Source organism: Aegilops tauschii, chromosome 6 (assembly GCF_002575655.3).
Source record: "Aegilops tauschii subsp. strangulata cultivar AL8/78 chromosome 6, Aet v6.0, whole genome shotgun sequence".
Classification (NCBI taxonomy): domain Eukaryota; kingdom Viridiplantae; phylum Streptophyta; class Magnoliopsida; order Poales; family Poaceae; genus Aegilops; species Aegilops tauschii.
The window spans coordinates 376288493-376308827 of NC_053040.3; the positions used below are offsets into that span (position 1 = coordinate 376288493).

The following is a 20335-nucleotide window of genomic DNA, read 5'->3' on the forward strand; positions in this document are numbered from 1 at the left end:
TGTGGTTGTACTTTATAGATTTTTTTTCTTTAAAACTCTACAAAGTACTCATACGAATCAAATAAGATGCATGACAAAAGGTCCTAAGGAACGGAATCCTCCAAAGTTTAACGTAATTCCTTCAATCAAAGAAGAGGTCCTTGATCTTCTCGTTTCCAGAGATTTACGCTTGTTACATTGCTTGATTATCTACTAATATACAGTGGAAAATGATATAGATTCCGGTAATCCACAACGGTGCCCAGGCTCAGATGCTTTGAATGAACAGTAAACAATTATAAAATATCTGATTTTTTGTCATCCATTCTTTTTAGGGTATTTTCATCCATTCTAGGAGTGTGCAAATTTTTGTGCTAAAATAACATTTGAGGAGCTCATGCAAAAAAACAAAATCAGGTCTAAACAATGCAGTTTTTCAAAGTTTCTTCCAGAGCCATTTTTTTTGCCATGACTTCCTCGAATGTCCTAACAGCACGAAAATTTGCACGTGCCTTGCGCACTCAAGCATCTTGGATATAAAAAAAATTCTGAACTTTTTGCTATTTTTGACTAATTTACTGTTCATGTACGGGTGTAGATGAGCCTGTGCTCAGAATAGCCGCTCCTGATTCCTTCGTCTTGCTCTGCCCATGGCTTTGCCTCTATTCTGATTCCTTCGTCTTGCTCTGCCCATGGATGTGCCTCTATTCCGATTCCTTCGTTTTGCTCTGCGGCTGCCCATGGCTGTGTCTCTATTCTCCTCTGATCAACGATGTGTTATGGTTCTGTAACTTCTGTTCCCCGAGCGAGTCAAAAGGAATTCTACTTGGAGGCTGCATGTGAAAACTGTTTCTTCAATTTAATGCGTATATGCTATGGAATGTCTCGTGCGGCCATTGGCCATCCAATGACTTAGGGATGCTGACATGGCACATACCTGTGGCCACAGGCTGACACATGGACTGCCTTTGTTGAAAGATAAACGTACATATGGTCTACAGCTTGGTGAAGTAGGCATCAGCCATATCCTCTCCAACTCTCGGCGATCAATTTCCAGCCTCCATTACCTCATCTGCATCCAGCCATCCTTGAGCTGCCATGTGGCACAACCATATCTAGATCCATGGAACCACCACCAAGCTTTCCTCCAAGCGTCTCTGGCCATCATAATTCAAGCACCAACTGGTTAGGACAGACAAAACAGGCACAAGTATACCGCAGGACATTATATCGTAAACGGCGTATGCGGAATTTTAAGTGCCCTTCGCTCGCGTATTTTGCAGCTACCAAACAAGCAACAAGCAAATAAATTTTCAGCAAAGAGCACCAGCAAGTTTATATTCTAACCAATATAGGTTTAAAAACATCAACCAGGAAATGCCATGATCAAAAATGGAATCAGAAGCTTTTCGTAGTAAGAAAGCTCAGTGTCCAGGGAAAGAATACAGACAAAATACTATTGTTTGGAATTATAGGAAGAACTCATTTTCAGATCACTATAAGCTGCCCCTGATATCACCGGAAAAGAAAAGGAAAAAAAGAAGGAAAATAGGTGTACCACATCATCACCATCTCATTTCCCTCCTTATGTTCTCTTGGCTCTTATCTCCACAGTTCTTTCATCAAGCTCTCTCTTCCCCCCAAGTCTCAGTTACAAGACTTGAAGGGGAGAAGAGCAGCTCCAAGAGGTTGGGCAGCAAACATGGCATTCTGCAGCCCACACACCACCACATCCCTGCGCTCCCCATGCACCACCATCCCAAACTCAGGCTTCAGGCAGAACCAAGTCATCTTCTTCACGACCAGAAGCAGCAGGAGGAGTAACACGAGGCATGGGGCAAGGACCTTCCAGGTCTCATGCGCAGTTGAGCAGCCAATAGTGATTGGCCTGGCAGCAGACTCGGGATGTGGGAAATCCACCTTCATGCGCCGGCTCACCAGCGTGTTTGGAGGTGCTGCAGAGCCACCCAAGGGCGGCAACCCAGACTCCAACACGCTCATCAGCGACACGACGACGGTCATATGCCTTGATGACTACCATTCCTTGGACAGAACCGGGAGGAAGGAGAAAGGTGTGACCGCCCTGGACCCCAAGGCAAACGACTTTGATCTCATGTATGAGCAGGTGAAGGCAATCAAGGAAGGCAAGGCTATTGAGAAGCCAATCTACAACCACGTCACTGGCCTCCTCGACCCGGCGGAGCTCATCCAGCCCCCCAAGATCTTCGTCATCGAGGGTTTGCACCCAATGTGAGTTCACATTCTACCCCCATGCTTCTCCCGACTGTTCCAGTATTTGGTGTCTGTTTTTTCTTTATTTCTTCATCATATTCCAGTAGCTGTTGGGTAAGTGGTTATCATAAAATCTTTTGAATCACAGCAGCAACTTCTGTTAAGTTTCCACAAAATATTCGATTCCCTGATGCTTAACAGTTAGCAGTATTCCCTGACTAAAATAAACATGATCATTTTGCAAGCTGTAACAAACATAAATTTTTAAACCAGGTATGATGAACGTGTGAGAGAGCTCCTTGATTTCAGCATCTACTTAGACATCAGCAATGAGGTTAAGTTCGCATGGAAAATTCAGGTGAGCTGAACAGCAAGGTTTAGATGTTTCAATGGATTTTGTTGCTGTTATCTAACTCTAAAAAACAATCACTGGCACTTTTGCAGAGAGACATGGCAGAGCGTGGGCACAGTCTTGAAAGCATCAAGGCTAGCATCGAAGCCAGGAAACCTGATTTTGATGCCTTTATTGGTACTGCCTTTTTACCAACTAATCACAACAAGTGTTTTCCATAAACCAAAAATAATAAAAGATGGCATGTAAACTGACCACTTGGTATGACAGATCCGCAGAAGCAATACGCTGATGCTGTGATTGAAGTTCTGCCAACCCAGCTGATTCCTGATGACAACGAAGGAAAGGTGCTGCGTGTTAAATTGATCATGAAAGAAGGCATTAAGTTCTTCAACCCGGTTTACCTCTTCGATGAAGGATCAACCATCAACTGGATCCCTTGTGGAAGAAAGCTTACATGCTCTTACCCTGGCATCAAATTTTCCTATGGCCCAGACACTTACTTTGGCCAAGAGGTACTCATCTTGGTTTATTTATCCTTTTGTGTCCAACGAGTAATGCTAACTGCTGTTACTTGGAAATAAATCGAAAGAAACATAGCAAGTAGGACAAAATAAGAGAGCTCCAAAACCATTCTTGGACTAGAAATCAACTATTCACTGAGTAGAACAATTCTAGCTGTCAAACAGTTCCTGCCTTAGACAATGCTGTACAATCTTAGTGTTTGCTTGTTTACTTCAGGTATCGGTGCTGGAGATGGACGGGCAATTTGACAGACTAGATGAACTCATCTATGTTGAGAGCCACCTAAGCAACCTCTCAACCAAGTTCTACGGGGAGGTGACACAGCAAATGCTAAAGCATGCAGACTTTCCAGGCAGCAACAATGGAACAGGTCTCTTCCAGACCATCGTAGGACTGAAGATTAGAGATCTCTATGAACAGATCATCGCTGAGAGGGCCGGCGTTCCTGCTGAAGCAGCAAAAGTTTGATCAGCCCCAAATTCAAGTTCACAAATCATTTCATCACCAACTCAATGAGAATGAGCATCCTCCCATTTCTTGTACCTAGTTTGAATATATTACAGCTAGAAGACGGTAGAAAGTTCACTGCAGAACTCATGAAAACCTGCATTTTGAACTTCTCGAAAATCCTCTCCATGATGAGGGTCTCTTATGTCTCTTCTTAACACATTTCGATGTACATCTTCTCCCATGTTTCAATGCAGAAAATACATGTGTTTGCTAGAATCAAAAGCGGCTGCTTTTATCTAGCGTGTCCTTTTTTTGGCTGTTACTGCTGTAAACCTCTGTTAAAGATGCCACATCACCATGGTTACTGTTGATAAACTCGTTCAAAACGATTCAAATTCAAATTTAAAATATAGGCAAACAGTAAATGTTTTCAAACATAAAAAAACTAAAATGTTCTTATTATGGCAAATAATTCATAGGATATATTGGTGAAGAGACCAAAATTTGATAAAATGTTTTAGGGCTCTAAAGTAATTAAAACAGCAGCAAAAACAATTAAATTAATGCCTTTTATAAAGTTATAATAATATAACTAATTTAATAATGTCCCAAAATAATTGTGGCAGTGAACTAATTAGTAATACTAATTTAGGTGCTCATTTGGCATCTTATAAAACTAAAATAAAAGGAAGTTTAGATGAAAACAGTAAAGAAATAAAATAATAAAAATAAGAAAACAGAAAAGTCTTTAAAAAAAAGGAAGAAAAGTGAGAGAGGCCCCCTGCCGCTCCTGGGCCACGGCCCACCGAACCGGCCCAGCCGGCGCTCCCTTATCCCCTCACCCCGACAGAAACCTTACCCCAACCACTCCCCACTCGCTCCCCCCCCCCACTTCTCTCTCCCTCGCGCCCCCTGGATCTGGGCGTCCTCGACGCCGTCGCTCCTCGTTGGCGCTCGCCTCCCGTCTCCTCCCGCACGGCGCCCGCCCCCCCTCGACCCGTACTGGATCGGGGGCTCGACCCCGCGGTGCCCCGAGCCCCGACGACGCGCTGTCGCCGCTCGCCGTCACCATGACGCATCGCCAGCGCCGCCCTGCCCGTCGCTCGCCGTCATCCGCCTCCTCCTCGCGCCCACTGCCATCCCCTGCATCGGAAGGTGAGGCCGCGGCCTCCCCCTTCTCTCCCCTGCTCGCGGTTCCTCGCGCTCCGGCCGCGCCCTGGCCGCTCTGCTCCGTGCCACCGTCGTCGCGCCCGTGGACGCGCTCACCGCGCCACGCCTGCGTCCTGCTCGTCCCGGCACGCCCGCGCCGTTTCGCCGCTGCCGCTCCTGCCCGCTAGTGCTGCAGCTCGTCGTGCCCCGCGCACCGACAACACCGCGCGCCTGCCGTTCGCTCGCCGTCGCCGCCAACCGCGGCCCCGGCCGGTCGGCGCGCTGATCTGGCGTCACGGGGCTCTGCCCGCCGCGCTAGGGTCAGCCCCGACGGGCGCCCACGCCCGTTACCACGCGCCCGCCCCGGTCGGCCTCCTGGGCCACTGCCGGGTGGGGCCCGATGCCCCTGGGCCACTGACGTAGGGGCCCCACACCCCTAAAACGAAAATAAAAAGGAAATGAAAATGTAATTAATAAAATTATTAATTAGTTAATTAATTAATTAGTAAGTTAATTAAGTTAATTAATCCTGTTTAAATTAATCTAATTAATTAGTTACTTTAATTAAACAGTAATTAATTAGCTAAACCCTAATTAAACTAAGCAGTGTATGACATGCGGGACCCACACATAGTTGACCCAGTCAACTGCACAGTTGACTGTTGACGTCAGCATGATGTCATGCTGACGTCATCTTTTACTATTCTGGATAATGTTGATTTAAAGTGATTAAATAAATTCTAAACATAATTAAAACTTTAGAAAATCATATAAAATAAACCGTAGCTCAGATGAATATACTTTCTACATGAAAGTTGCTCAGGACGACGAGACGAATCCGGATACGCAGCCCGTTCGTCCGCCACACATCCCTAGCATAGCAGACACGCAACTTTCCCCCTCCGGTTCATCTGTCCGAAAACGCGAACCGGGGATACTTTCCCGGATGTTTTCCCCCTTCGCCGGTATCACTTACTACCGCGTTAGGGCTTACCTAGCACCGCGTATTGCCTCGTTATGTTTTGTGATGCTTTGTTTGCTTCGTATTTACTGTTTCTTCCCCCCTCTTCTTCTCCGGTAGACCCCGAGACCAGCGCTGAGGCCACCGAGTACGACTACGTCACCGACGACCCTTCTCCCTGTACAACAGAGCTTCCAGGCAAGCCCCCCCTTGATCACCAGATATCGCCTATTCTTCTCTATACTGCTTGCATTAGAGTAGTGTAGCATGTTACTGCTTTCCGTTAATCCTATCCTGATGCATAGCCTGTCCTTGCTACTACTGTTGTTACCTTTACCTGCAATCCTACATGCTTAGTATAGGATGCTAGTTTTCCATCAGTGGCCCTACATTCTTGCCCGTCTGCTATGCTATACTATCGGGCCGTGATCACTTGGGCGGTGATCACGGGTATATACTTATATACTATATACATGACACCTGTGGTGACTAAAGTCAGGTCGGCTCGTAGGAGTACCCGCAAGTGGATCTTTGTGGCGGAGCGACAGGGCAGGTTGAGACCACCTAGGCAAGAGGTGGGCCTGGCCCTGGACGGCGTCCGCGGTTACTTCAACATAACACGTTTAACGAGTTCTTGGTATTTGATCTGAGTCTGGCCATTTGGTCTATACGCACTAACCAGCTACGCGGGAACAGTTATGGGCACTCGACGTCGTGGTATCAGCCGAAGCCTTCGTGACATCAGCGACTGAGTGGCGCGCGCCGGATTGGACTAGAACGCCACTAGGCTAGGTCTGCTTCCGGCCGCGTTCGCAACGTGCAGGTGTGCAATGGGCGATGGGCCCAGACCCCTGCGCCATAGGATTTAGACCGGCGTGCTGACCTCTCTGTTGTGCCTAGGTGGGGCTGCGACGTGTTGATCTTACGAGGCCGGGCATGACCCAGAAAAGTGTGTCCGGCCAAATGGGATCGAGCGTGTTGGGTTATGTGGTGCACCCCTGCAGGGAAGTTTATCTATTCGAATAGCCGTGTCCCTCGGTAAAAGGACGACCCGGAGTTGTACCTTGACCTTATGACAACTAGAACCGGATACTTAATAAAATACACCCTTCCCAGTGCCAGATACAACCCGGTGATCGCTCTCTAACAGGGCGACGAGGAGGGGATCGCCGGGTAGGTTTATGTTGGGGATCGTAGCATAAATTTAAAATTTTCTACGCATCACCAAGATCCATTTATGGAGTTTACTAGCAACGAGAGGGAAGGAGTGCATCTACATACCCTTGTAGATCGCGAGCGGAAGCGTTCAAGTGAACGGGGTTGATGGAGTCGTACTCGTCCTGATCCAAATCACCGATGACCGAGCGCCGAACGGACGGCACCTCCGTGTTCAACACACGTACGGAGCAGCGACGTCTCCTCCTTCTTGATCCAGCAAGGGGGAAGGAGAGGTTGATGGAGATCCAGCAGCACGACGGCGTGGTGGTGGAAGTAGCGGGGATCCCGGCAGGGCTTCGCCAAGCGCAAACGGGAGGGAGAGGGAGGCGCCAGGGGCTAGGGTACTGCTGCCCTCCCTCCCCCCACTATATATAGGGGTCCTAGGGGGGGTGCCGGCCCCTTGGAGATCCCATCTGGGGGCGGCGGCGGCCAAGGGGGTGGCTTGCCCCCCAAGCCAAGTGGGGCGCCCCCCCCACCCCCAGGGTTTCCAACCCTAGGCGCAGGGGAGGCCCATGGGGGGCGCACCAGCCCACCAGGGGCTGGTTCCCCTCCCACTTCAGCCCATGGGGCCCTCTGTGATAGGTGGCCCCACCCGGTGGACCCCCGGGACCCTTCCGGTGGTCCCGGTACAATACCGATAACCCCTGAAACTCTCCCGGTGGCCGAAACTGGACTTCCTATATATAATTCTTCACCTCCGGACCATTCCGGAACTCCTCGTGACGTCCGGGATCTCATCCGAGACTCCGAACAACTTTTGGGTTTCCGCATACTAATATCTCTACAACCCTACCGTCACCGAACCTTAAGTGTGTAGACCCTACGGGTTCGGGAGACATGCAGACATGACCGAGACGACCCTCCGGTCAATAACCAACAGCGGGATCAGGATACCCATGTTGGCTCCCACATGTTCCACGATGATCTCATCGGATGAACCACGATGTCGAGGATTCAATCAATCCCGTATACAATTCCCTTTGTCAATCGGTATGTTACTTGCCCGAGATTCGATCGTCGATATCCCAATACCTTGTTCAATCTCGTTACCGGCAAGTCTCTTTACTCGTACCGTAATGCATGATCCCGTGGCTAACTCCTTAGTCACATTGAGCTCATTATGATGATGCATTACCGAGTGGGCCCAGAGATACCTCTCCGTCATACGGAGTGACAAATCCCAGTCTCGATCCTTGTCAACCCAACAGACACTTTCAGAGATACCTGTAGTGTACCTTTATAGTCACCCAGTTACGTTGTGACGTTTGGTACACCCAAAGCACTCCTACGACATCCGAGAGTTACACGATCTCATGGTCTAAGGAAATGATACTTGACATTGGAAAAGCTCTAGCAAACGAACTACACGATCTTTGTGCTATGCTTAGGATTGGGTCTTGTCCATCACATCATTCTCCTAATGATGTGATCCCGTTATCAATGACATCCAATGTCCATAGTCAGGAAACCATGACTATTTGTTGATCAACGAGCTAGTCAACTAGAGGCTTACTAGGGACACGTTGTGGTCTATGTATTCACACATGTATTACGATTTCCGGATAACACAATTATAGCATGAACAATAGACAATTATCATGAACAAGGAAATATAATAATAACCATTTTATTATTGCCTCTAGGGCATATTTCCAACAGTCTCCCACTTGCACTAGAGTCAATAATCTAGTACATTGTGATGAATCGAACACCCATAGAGTTCTGGTGTTGATCATGTTTTTCTCTAGGGAGAGGTTTAGTCAACGGATCTGCTACATTCAGGTCCGTATGTACTTTACAAATATCTATGTCTCCATTTTGAACACTTTCACAAATGGAGTTGAAGCGACGCTTGATATGCCTGGTCTTCCTGTGAAACCTGGGCTCCTTGGCAAGGGCAATAGCTCCAGTGTTGTCACAGAAGAGAGTCATCGGGCCCGACGCATTGGGAATCACCCCTAGGTCGGTAATGAACTCCTTTATCCAGATTGCTTCTTGTGCTGCCTCTGAGGCCGCCATGTACTCCGCTTCACATGTAGATCCCGCCACGACGCTTTGCTTGCAACTGCACCAACTTACTGCCCCTCCATTCAAAATATACACGTATCCGGTTTGTGACTTAGAGTCATCCAGATCTGTGTCGAAGCTAGCATCGACGTAACCCTTTACGACGAGTTCTTCGTCACCTCCATATACGAGAAACATATCCTTAGTCCTTTTCAGGTACTTCAGGATATTCTTGACCGCTGTCCAGTGTTCCATGTCGGGATTACTTTGGTACCTTCCTACCAAACTTACGACAAGGTTTACATCAGGTCTGGTACACAGCATGGCATACATAATAGACCCTATGGCCGAGGCATAGGGGATGACACTCATCTTTTCTCTATCTTCTGCCGTGGTCGGGCATTGAGCCGTGCTCACTTGCACACCTTGCAATACAGGCAAGAACCCCTTCTTGGACTGATCCATATTGAACTTCTTCAATATCTTGTCAAGGTATGTACTCTGTGAAAGACCAATGAGGCGTCTTGATCTATCTCTATAGATCTTGATGCCTAATATATAAGCAGCTTCTCCAAGGTCCTTCATTGAAAAACACTTATTCAAATAGGCCTTTATACTTTCCAAGAATTCTATATCATTTCCCATTAGTAGTATGTCATCCACATATAATATGAGAAATGCTACAGAGCTCCCACTCACTTTCTTGTAAACACAGGCTTCTCCATAAGTCTCTGTAAACCCAAACGCTTTGATCATCTCATCAAATCGAATGTTCCAACTCCGAGATGCTTGCACCAGCCCATAGATGGAGCGCTGGAGCTTGCATACCTTGTTAGCATTCTTAGGATCGACAAAACCTTCCGGCTGCATCATATACAATTCTTCCTTAAGAAAGCCGTTAAGGAATGCCGTTTTGACGTCCATTTGCCATATCTCATAATCATAGAATGCGGCAATTGCTAACATGATTCGGACGGACTTCAGCTTCGCTACGGGTGAGAAAGTCTCATCGTAGTCAACCCCTTGAACTTGTTGATAACCCTTAGCGACAAGTCGAGCTTTATAGATGGTAACATTACCATCCGCGTCCGTCTTCTTCTTAAAGATCCATTTGTTTTCTATCGCTCGCCGATCATCGGGCAAGTCTGTCAAAGTCCACACTTTGTTTTCATACATGGATCCTATCTCGGATTGCATGGCTTCAAGCCATTTGTTGGAATCTGGGTCCGCCATTGCTTCTTCATAGTTCGAAGGTTCACCGTTGTCTAACAACATGATTTCCAGGACAGGGTTGCCATACCACTCTGGTGCGGAACGTGTCCTTGTGGACCTACGAAGTTCAGCAGTAACTTGATCCGAAGCTTCATGATCATCATCATTAACTTCCTCCCCAGCCGGTGTAGGCACCACAGGAACATCTTCCCGCGCTGCGCTACTTTCCGGTTCGGAAGGGGTGACTATCACCTCATCAAGTTCCACTTTCCTCCCACTTATTTCTTTCGAGAGAAACTCTTTCTCCAGAAAGGACCCGTTCTTGGCAACGAAGATCTTGCCTTCGGATCTGAGGTAGAAGGTATACCCAATAGTTTCCTTAGGGTATCCTATGAAGACGCATTTTTCCGATTTGGGTTCGAGCTTTTCAGGTTGAAGTTTCTTGACATAAGCATCGCATTCCCAAACTTTCAGAAATGACAGCTTAGGTTTCTTCCCAAACCATAATTCATACGGTGTCGTCTCAACGGATTTCGACGGAGCCCTATTTAAAGTGAATACGGCAGTCTCTAAAGCATATCCCCAAAATGAGAGCGGTAGATCGGTAAGAGACATCATAGATCGCACTATATCCAATAGAGTGTGATTACGACGTTCGGACGCACCATTTCGCTGAGGTGTTCCAGGCGGCGTGAGTTGTGAAACTATTCCACATGTCCTTAAGTGTGTGCCAAATTCGTGACTTAAATATTCTCCTCCACGATCTGATCGTAAGAACTTTATTTTCCTGTCACGTTGATTCTCAACCTCACTCTGAAATTCCTTGAACTTTTCAAAGGTCTCAGACTTGTGTTTCATTAGGTAGACATACCCATATCTACTCAAGTCATCAGTGAGAGTGAGAACATAACGATAGCCTCCGCGAGCCTCAACACTCATTGGACCGCACACATCGGTATGTATGATTTCCAATAAGTTGGTTGCTCGCTCCATTGTTCCGGAGAACGGAGTCTTGGTCATCTTACCCATGAGGCATGGTTCGCACGTGTCAAATGATTCGTAATCAAGAGACTCCAAAAGTCCATCTACATGGAGCTTCTTCATGCGCTTGACACCAATGTGACCAAGGCGGCAGTGCCACAAGTATGTGGGACTATCATTATCAACTTTACATCTTTTGGTATTCACACTATGAATATGTGTAACATCACGTTCGAGATTCATTAAGAATAAACCATTGACCAGCGGGGCATGACCATAAAACATATCTCTCATATAAATAGAACAACCATTATTCTCGGATTTATATGAGTAGCCATCTCGAATTAAACGAGATCCTGATACAATGTTCATGCTCAAAGCTGGCACTAAATAACAATTATTGAGGTTTAAAACTAATCCCGTAGGTAAATGCAGAGGTAGCGTGCCGACGGCAATCACATCGACCTTGGAACCATTCCCGACGCGCATCGTCACCTCGTCCTTCGTCAGTCTCCGTTTATTCCGCAGCTCCTGTTTTGAGTTACAAATATGAGAAACCGCACCGGTATCAAATACCCAGGAGCTACTACGAGTACTGGTAAGGTACACATCAATTACATGTATATCACATATACCTTTGGTGTTGCCGGCCTTCTTGTCTGCTAAGTATTTGGGGCAGTTCCGCTTCCAGTGACCACTTCCCTTGCAATAAAAGCACTCAGTCTCAGGCTTGGGTCCATTCCTTGGCTTCTTCCCGGCAACTGGCTTACCGGGCGCGGCAACTCCCTTGCCGTCTTTCTTGAAGTTCTTCTTACCCTTGCCTTTCTTGAACTTAGTCTTTTATTCACCATCAACACTTGATGTTCCTTTTTGATCTCCACCTCCGCTGATTTCAGCATTGAATATACCTCAGGAATGGTCTTTTCCATCCCCTGCATATTGAAGTTCATCACAAAGCTCTTGTAGCTCGGTGGAAGCGACTGAAGGATTCTGTCAATGACCGCGTCATCCGGGAGATTAACTCCCAGCTGAGACAAGCAGTTGTGTAACCCAGACATTTTGAGTATGTGCTCACTGACAGAACTATTTTCCTCCATTTTACAACTGAAGAACTTGTCGGAGACTTCATATCTCTCGACTCGGGCATGAGCTTGGAAAACCATTTTCAGCTCTTCGAACATCTCATATGCTCCGTGTTTCTCAAAACGCTTTTGGAGCCCCAGTTCTAAGCTGTAAAGCATGCCGCACTGAACGAGGGAGTAATCATCAGCACGTGATTGCCAAGCGTTCATAACGTCTTGATTCTCTGGGATGGGTGCGTCACCTAGCGGTGCTTCTAGGACATAATCTTTCTTGGCAGCTATGAGGATGATCCTCAGGTTCCGGACCCAGTCTGTATAGTTGCTGCCATCATCTTTCAGCTTGGTTTTCTCTAGGAACGCGTTGAAGTTGAGAGCAACGTGGGCCATTTGATCTACAAGACATATTGTAAAGATTTTAGACTAAGTTCATGATAATTAAGTTCATCTAATCAAATTATTCAATGAACTCCCACTCAGATAGACATCCCTCTAGTCATCTAAGTGAAACATGATCCGAGTTAACTAGGCCGTGTCCGATCATCACGTGAGACGGACTAGTCAACATCGGTGAACATCTTCATGTTGATCGTATCTTCTATACGACTCATGCTCGACCTTTCGGTCTTCCGTGTTCCGAGGCCATGTCTGTACATGCTAGGCTCGTCAAGTCAACCTAAGTGTATTGCGTGTGTTCTGAGGCCATATCTGTACATGCTAGGGTCGTCAACACCCGTTGTATGAGAACGTTAGAATCTATCACACCCGATCATCACGTGGTGCTTCGAAACAACGAACCTTCGCAACGGTGCACAGTTAGGGGGAACACTTTCTTGAAATTATTAAAAGGGATCATCTTACTTACTACCGTCGTTCTAAGCAAATAAGATGTAAAACATGATAAACATCACATGCAATCAAATAGTGACATGATATGGCCAATATCATTTTGCTCCTTTGATCTCCATCTTCGGGGCGCCATGATCATCTTTGTCACCGGCATGACACCATGATCTCCATCATCATGATCTCCATCATCGTGTCTTCATGAAGTTGTCACGCCAACGATTACTTCTACTTCTATGGCTAACGTGTTTAGCAATAAAGTAAAGTAATTTACATGGCGTAATTCAATGACACGCAGGTCATACAAAAAATAAAGACAACTCCTATGGCTCCTGCCGGTTGTCATACTCATCGACATGCAAGTCGTGATTCCTATTACAAGAACATGATCAATCTCATACATCACATATATCTCATTCATCACATCCTTTTGGCCATATCACATCACAAGCCATATGCTGCAAAAACAAGTTAGACGTCCTCTAATTGTTGTTGCAAGTTTTTACGTGCCTTCTATAGGTTTCTAGCAAGAACGTTTCTTACCTACGTAAAACCACAACGTGATATGCCAATTTCTATTTACCCTTCATAAGGACCCTTTTCATCGAATCCGTTCCGACTAAAGTAGGAGAGACAAACACCCGCTAGCCACCTTATGCAACTAGTGCATGTCAGTCGGTGGAACCTGTCTCACGTAAGCGTACGTGTAAGGTCGGTCCGGGCCGCTTCATCCCACAATGCCGCCGAAACAAGATAAGACTAGTAGTGGCAAGGAAATTGATAACATCTACGCCCACAACAAGTTTGTGTTCTACTCGTGCATTGAAACTACGCATAGGCCTGGCTCATGATGCCACAGTTGGGGATCGTAGCATAAATTTAAAATTTTCTACGCATCACCAAGATCCATCTATGGAGTTTACTAGCAACGGTAGGGAAGGAATGCATCTACATACCCTTGTAGATCGCGAGCGGAAGCGTTCAAGTGAACGGGGTTGATGGAGTCGTACTCGTTGTGATCCAAATCACCGATGACCGAGCGCCGAACGGACGGCACCTCCGCGTTCAACACACGTACAGAGCAGCGACGTCTCCTCCTTCTTGATCCAGCAAGGGGGAAGGAGAGGTTGATGGAGATCCAGCAGCACGACGGCGTGGTGGTGGAAGTAGCGGGGATCCCGGCAGGGCTTCGCCAAGCGCAAACGGGAGGGAGAGGTGTCATGGGAGGGAGAGGGAGGCGCCAGGGGCTAGGGTACTGCTGCCCTCCCTCCCCCCACTATATATAGGGGTCCTGGGGGGGCGCCGGCCCCTTGGAGATCCCATCTGAGGGGGGGCGGCGGCGGCCAAGGGGGTGGCTTGCCCCCCAAGCCAAGTGGGGCGCCCCCCACCCCCAGGGTTTCCAACCCTAGGCGCAGGGGAGGCCCATGGGGGGCGCACCAGCCCACCAGGGGCTGGTTCCCCTCCCACTTCAGCCCATGGGGCCCTCCGGGATAGGTGGCCCCACCCGGTGGACCCCCGGGACCCTTCCGGTGGTCCCGGTACAATACCGATAACCCCTGAAACTCTCCCGGTGGCCGAAACTGGACTTCCTATATATAATTCTTCACCTCCGGACCATTCCGGAACTCCTCGTGACGTCTGGGATCTCATCCTGGACTCCGAACAGCTTTCGGGTTTCCGCATACTAATATCTCTACAACCCTAGCGTCACCGAACCTTAAGTGTGTAGACCCTACGGGTTCGGGAGACATGCAGACATGACCGAGACAACCCTCCGGTCAATAACCAACAGCGGGATCTGGATACCCATGTTGGCTCCCACATGTTCCACGATGACCTCATCGGATGAACCACGATGTCGAGGATTCAATCAATCCCGTATACAATTCCCTTTGTCAATCGGTATGTTACTTGCCCGAGATTCGATCGTCGATATCCCAATACCTTGTTCAATCTCGTTACCGACAAGTCTCTTTACTCGTACCGTAATGCATGATCTCGTGGCTAACTCCTTAGTCACATTGAGCTCATTATGATGATGCATTACCAAGTGGGCCCAGAGATACCTCTCCGTCATACGGAGTGACAAATCCCAGTCTCGATCCTTGTCAACCCAACAGACACTTTCAGAGATACCTGTAGTGTACCTTTATAGTCACCCAGTTACGTTGTGACGCTTGGTACACCCAAAGCACTCCTACGGCATCCGGGAGTTACACGATCTCATGGTCTAAGGAAATGATACTTGACATTGGAAAAGCTCTAGCAAACGAACTACACGATCTTTGTGCTATGCTTAGGATTGGGTCTTGTCCATCACATCATTCTCCTAATGATGTGATCCCGTTATCAATGACATCCAATGTCCATAGTCAGGAAACCATGACTATCTGTTGATCAACGAGCTAGTCAACTAGAGGCTTACTAGGGACACGTTGTGGTCTATGTATTCACACATGTATTACGATTTGCGGATAACACAATTATAGCATGAACAATAGACAATTATCATGAACAAGGAAATATAATAATAACCATTTTATTATTGCCTCTAGGGCATATTTCCAACAGTTTATGCTATGTGATGCTACTTGGAGGACTTCAATCTACTCTCTTCTACATGCTGCAAGATGGAGGCTGCCAGAAGCGTAGTCTTCGACAGGACTAGCTATCCCCCTCTTAATCTGGCATTTTGCAGTTCAGTCCACTGATATGGTCCTTTACACATATACCCATGCATATGTAGTGTAGCTCCTTACTTGCGAGTACTTTGGATGAGTACTCACAGTTGCTTCTCTCCCTCTTTTCCCCCTTTCCTTTCTACCTGGTTGTCGCAACCAGATGCTGGAGTCCAGGAGCCAGACGCCACCGTCGACGACGACTCCTACGACACTGGAGGTGCCTACTACTACGTGCAGCCCGCTGACGACGACCAGGAGTAGTTAGGAGGATCCCAGGCAGGAGGCCTGCGCCTCTTTCGATCTGTATCCCAGTTTGTGCTAGCCTTCTTAAGGCAAACTTGTTTAACTTATGTCTGTACTCAGATATTGTTGCTTCCGCTGACTCGTCTATGATCGAGCACTTGTATTCGAGCCCTCGAGGCCCCTGGTTTGTATTATGATGCTTGTATGACTTATTTATGTTGTAGAGTTGTGTTGTGATATCTTCCCGTGAGTCCCTGATCTTGATCGTACACGTTTGCGTGCATGATTAGTGTACGGTCAAATCGGGGGCGTCACATGCTGATCACGACTAACATTCATAAAAGGCCATTTAAGAAATTTGAAAAGGATTTGTAGAAAGAATTGTGACAAATTATGAGAACATGTGGACTATTCGGTACAGTGTTCTAGCAAATCACCCTGTGTGTGGAACTGTATATCTGACGCTGATAACACAGTAGTCATTAATCATCCACTAACAAACGTATCATGCGTGATAACAGGAATGGTTACAAACTTAAGGCATAACAATCATGTCATTATTATGGAAAAGGTACATTGTGCTACTTTCAAGAAAGAATTCATAAAGCCTACTGTGTGGAACCGCGGATGTGAAACTGAGAATAATTAGAAGTAGAGGATCATTCACTATCAATTTGTAATGACTAATGACAAGATAATGGTTAAGAACCTAAGTTATGTCAGTTATGATCTTATAAAAGGTACATGCTGCTACCACTTTCTCAGCCAAAATTCAACGAAATAGACTTTCAGTCAAGTACTCCACTAACCAAAAACAATGAAGGGAGCTTCAGAACAGAAAATGGCCAGCTTCATGTAGCTAGTAACTAGTAGATTAAAGAGCAGTTTTCGATGCAAACCATATAAATTTTGACAGTACAGTGCAACAATTGGCAAGCCAAGGTGAATTTTCATCATATGATGCTCAGTGTGTAAGTTCGAGAAGTTGCAGGCCGCGCAATCTTAAGAGAGATGCACATAGATATCTCCAAATAACAGAACAGCACAAGCACAAATATTCACATCAATAGCATGATTAATCCGTAATGCGAGCATTTCCATATGAAATGCCACAAAGTAACAATAGGCTCAGTATTGACATTACAATAAGTAACTGAATGTAGACAGCTGTTCCAGGTAGAAACAGTGACTTATTTCGCTACAATCATCAAAAGAAAAGAGGTGGATGAACCGATATCGGTGATGCCAATGGTCGGCGCGCCATCGTCTCCCTCGAGTTCAATCCAAGCCCTTCACCGTTGGGTGATGCCTCCCACCCTGGTGGTAGTGGCCTCCTCCAGGCACGGCAGTTGGGCACGCCAACATAAACTCGGTTCTCCTCCACTCCGCAGTTGCCCACGTCCACACAGGCCACGGTGCTCCTCCCGGCAATGTCCACGAACAAGGTGTAAGCCCCAATGTTGTCCACTTCCTCCCACATCATGCGCGCCAAATCAAGCGCGTACACACCGATCTTGTTCACCCTGGGCGCACGGAACACCACGGGGCCCAAGTTTGCTTCAAACATGAAGAGCACCAGCAGCAGTCGATCCCCGGCAGCAACCAAATGCGGCCCGAACTGCAATCTGTCGAATCTGGTGGCGTCCGGGAGGCCGGTGGTTGGCAGCAATCGGACGGCCTGGTTCGAAGGGGCGCCACCAAGGTGGAACTCCAGTATCTGCGCGCGGTCGGTCAGACCGAGGACGCGCCCGCGGAATTCGATGACGGTCGTGACGATGGAGGCGGCGCGGGGGAGGGCGTGCTTGGTCCAGTCGGGGCGGGCGTTGTTGTTGTTGGGGCTTGGATGCTCGGGGAAGGGGAGCGAGAAGAAGGCGTGCATGGAGTGGAAGAGCAGGAGGTGGGAGGGCGTGAGCGCGGCGTAGTGATAGGGGAAGTGCGGGGAAGGGAGCTGGAGCGCGCGGCGCTCGGCGCCGGTGAGGGCGTCCACGAGGTGTAGGCTATTGAAGGAGCCCCGGCGGAGGAGGATTAGGTGGCCGCGTGAGGCGGAGAGGAGCGTGGCGCCGTCCGCCGGGGCGGGGATGGGGTAGGAGAGGGGTTGGGGGGCGACGAGCGGGGAGAAGGGCACCAGGCGGAAGTCGGGGCAGAGGAGGAGGAGCGGCGGGACGCGGGGGCGGACGAGATCGGCGGCGGAGGCGCGGAGCAGGTGTCGCCAGGGGCGGCACGTCCCCGCGAAGGCGTAGAGCGAGCGGATGCAGGGAAGGAGGCGGCGGAGCACCTCCGCCAGCGGCAGCTCCGGCAGGTCGGCCCAGTCGCGGTACGGGTCCGGACTAGGCGCGGGTGGCGGCATCGGAAGTGTGGTGCGGTCGCCGGCGTGGGATGGGCAGGTTCGAGTGTTTCGCGGCGGGGGCAGCATGGTTGGTAGGATCCGCCGTGCCGGTGAGCATCTCTACCAGACCTTAGGCCACTTTAACCGATCCACTAAAATTTAGTGAAAGAAAAGGCTCAGTTGAGTATACTAAGTTTTGGCCCGACCTAGTTGATTCCTTAAATATAACGAAAAAAAATTGTTTTTCTAAACCTTGCGATTTTAGTATAAATTGCAACTACACATTAGCACACATATAGAAACTAAGCATAAATTTGAATGTTCAACCAAATTACAAATATAGTTTACCAATCGAATTCAAAGTTTACAAACCGAATTTAAACACGCCAAATGGTTCATAGAACAATTAGGACTCGCTTAGACGTTGCCAATGATGGTCAACAAGATCTTGTTGGAGCTGGGTATGAACTTGACGGTTCTCGATCTTGCGATGCTCCTCAAGGAATGTCAAGATCCTGTTTGTATTATACTCTGACTCAACCAGAGTCCCGTTGGTGATGTATCGAAAGTTCTCACACATCTCTCTCTCGTCTTCAATGGTCATGTTATGCAATATGATGCAACAAGTCATGATTCGCCATAGAACCTTGGAGTTCCAGTACTCGGCAAGGCCACGAACAATTGCAAAGCGCTTATGAAGCACACCGAAGCCTCTTTCCACATCTTTCCTTGCAGCTTTTTGACATTGGGTGAGTGTTTTTCTTGCGAACGCGGAATTGTTTTGACCAAGGTGGCCCATGATGGATAGATGCCATCCGCAAGGTAGTAACCCATCGAGTAGTTTTGCCCGTTGACCGAGTAGTCGCAAGGGGGAGCTTCACCTTGTATAAGCCTGTAAAACAGAGGTAATCTCGGTAGCACATTCAAGTCATTATGAGATTCAGGCAGACCAAAGAATGAAGATCCTTCGATGCAACTGCCTCAAGAATGATAGTTGGATCGTTAATGTGGCCTTTGTACTGACCCTTCCAACCCGCAGGATAATTCTTCCATCTCTAGTGCATATAGTCAAGTGATCCAAGCATCCCTGGCCATCCTCTTGCTTCACTCTCAATCATCAGCCTCTGGGTGTCTTCCTCGGTTGGTGCTCTCAAGTGCTCCGGGCCAAAGATAGCGACCACTGCTTTGGTGAATTTTCAAACAACCTCCAAGATTATGTCTTCGTCAATGCGTACATAGTCATCAATTGCATCGGCAGAACACCCATATGCCAAGACTCGAATAGTCGCAATGCATTTCATCAGAGGGCTTGCACTGATCTCTCCAGATGCATTTCTCCGGAGCTTGAACCACTCATCGTATCTCTCAACGGCTTTTACAATGGTCAGAAAAAGACTTGTGTGCATCCGAAAGCGCCGGCGAAAGTACTTCTCCGGATAGGTTGGGTTTGGATCAAAGTAATCTTTCATGATCTTGGCATGACTCTCCGCTCTATCACGGTTGATGTGTATGCTGCCAAATTGTGATCCTCTCCTCGGCCGCCAAACATCATCATGGAAAATCATGCATAAAACGGTGTCAAAGTCGTCGTCGTCTTCTTCCTCCTCTTCGGATGACAACGAGTCCTCCAACGCCATGTCCCTCAACCTCTTCATCTACAATCCAAACGGTTCAGTTCAATCCAAACGGCTGGGTTCAAAGAGAAACAAACAAAAAACTCACCTAGGCAATTCTTCAAACACTTGGGGTGCAGTGGTGGTGCAAAAGCCGACCGGCGTGGTTTAGAACGAATCGACGAGCAACGGGTGACTGATAACCCACAAGTATAGGGGATCACAATAGTTTTCGAGGGTAGAGTATTCAACCCAAATTTATTGATTCGACACAAGGGGAGCCAAAGAATATCTGCAAGTATTAGCAGTTGAGTTGTCAATTCAACCATACCTGGAGAACTAAATATCTGCAGCAGAGTGATCAGTAGCACAGTAATATGATAGTTTGATAGCTGTAATAACGATAGCAGCAGTAATGGTAATAGTAGCAGTAGCAGTTTTGTAGCAATTGTAACAGTAGCAACATTAGTAGTAACTTAGC

General features: G+C 47.7%; 2 protein-coding genes across 2 annotated transcripts; one reads left to right on the top strand and one right to left on the bottom strand.

Annotated features, from left to right (window-relative positions):
- The first annotated feature begins 1176 nt into the window (after nt 1–1176).
- On the top strand, nt 1177–3820 carry LOC109741485 (phosphoribulokinase, chloroplastic). Its single transcript, XM_020300573.4, has 5 exons — nt 1177–2229; nt 2485–2569; nt 2656–2740; nt 2834–3078; nt 3305–3820. Exons 1-5 carry the CDS (start codon nt 1682–1684, stop codon nt 3554–3556), a joined length of 1215 nt encoding a protein of 404 aa, XP_020156162.1. The 5' UTR covers nt 1177–1681; the 3' UTR covers nt 3557–3820.
- A 13152-nt stretch (nt 3821–16972) lies between these two features.
- Nucleotides 16973–18389, bottom strand: LOC109737424 (uncharacterized). Its single transcript, XM_020296561.4, has one exon. It carries the CDS (start codon nt 18326–18328, stop codon nt 17123–17125), a length of 1206 nt encoding a protein of 401 aa, XP_020152150.1. The 5' UTR covers nt 18329–18389; the 3' UTR covers nt 16973–17122.
- Between the last annotated feature and the right edge of the window lie 1946 nt (nt 18390–20335).

Coding starts and splice junctions, on each gene's coding strand:
- LOC109737424 (XM_020296561.4), bottom strand. CDS start 18,328: ATGCTGCCCCCGCCGCGAAACACTCGAACCTGCCCATCCCACGCCGGC.
- LOC109741485 (XM_020300573.4), top strand. CDS start 1,682: ATGGCATTCTGCAGCCCACACACCACCACATCCCTGCGCTCCCCATGC. Junction 2,570..2,655: donor AGTTCGCATGGAAAATTCAG/GTGAGCTGAACA, acceptor GCACTTTTGCAG/AGAGACATGGCAGAGCGTGG. Junction 2,741..2,833: donor TGATTTTGATGCCTTTATTG/GTACTGCCTTTT, acceptor TTGGTATGACAG/ATCCGCAGAAGCAATACGCT.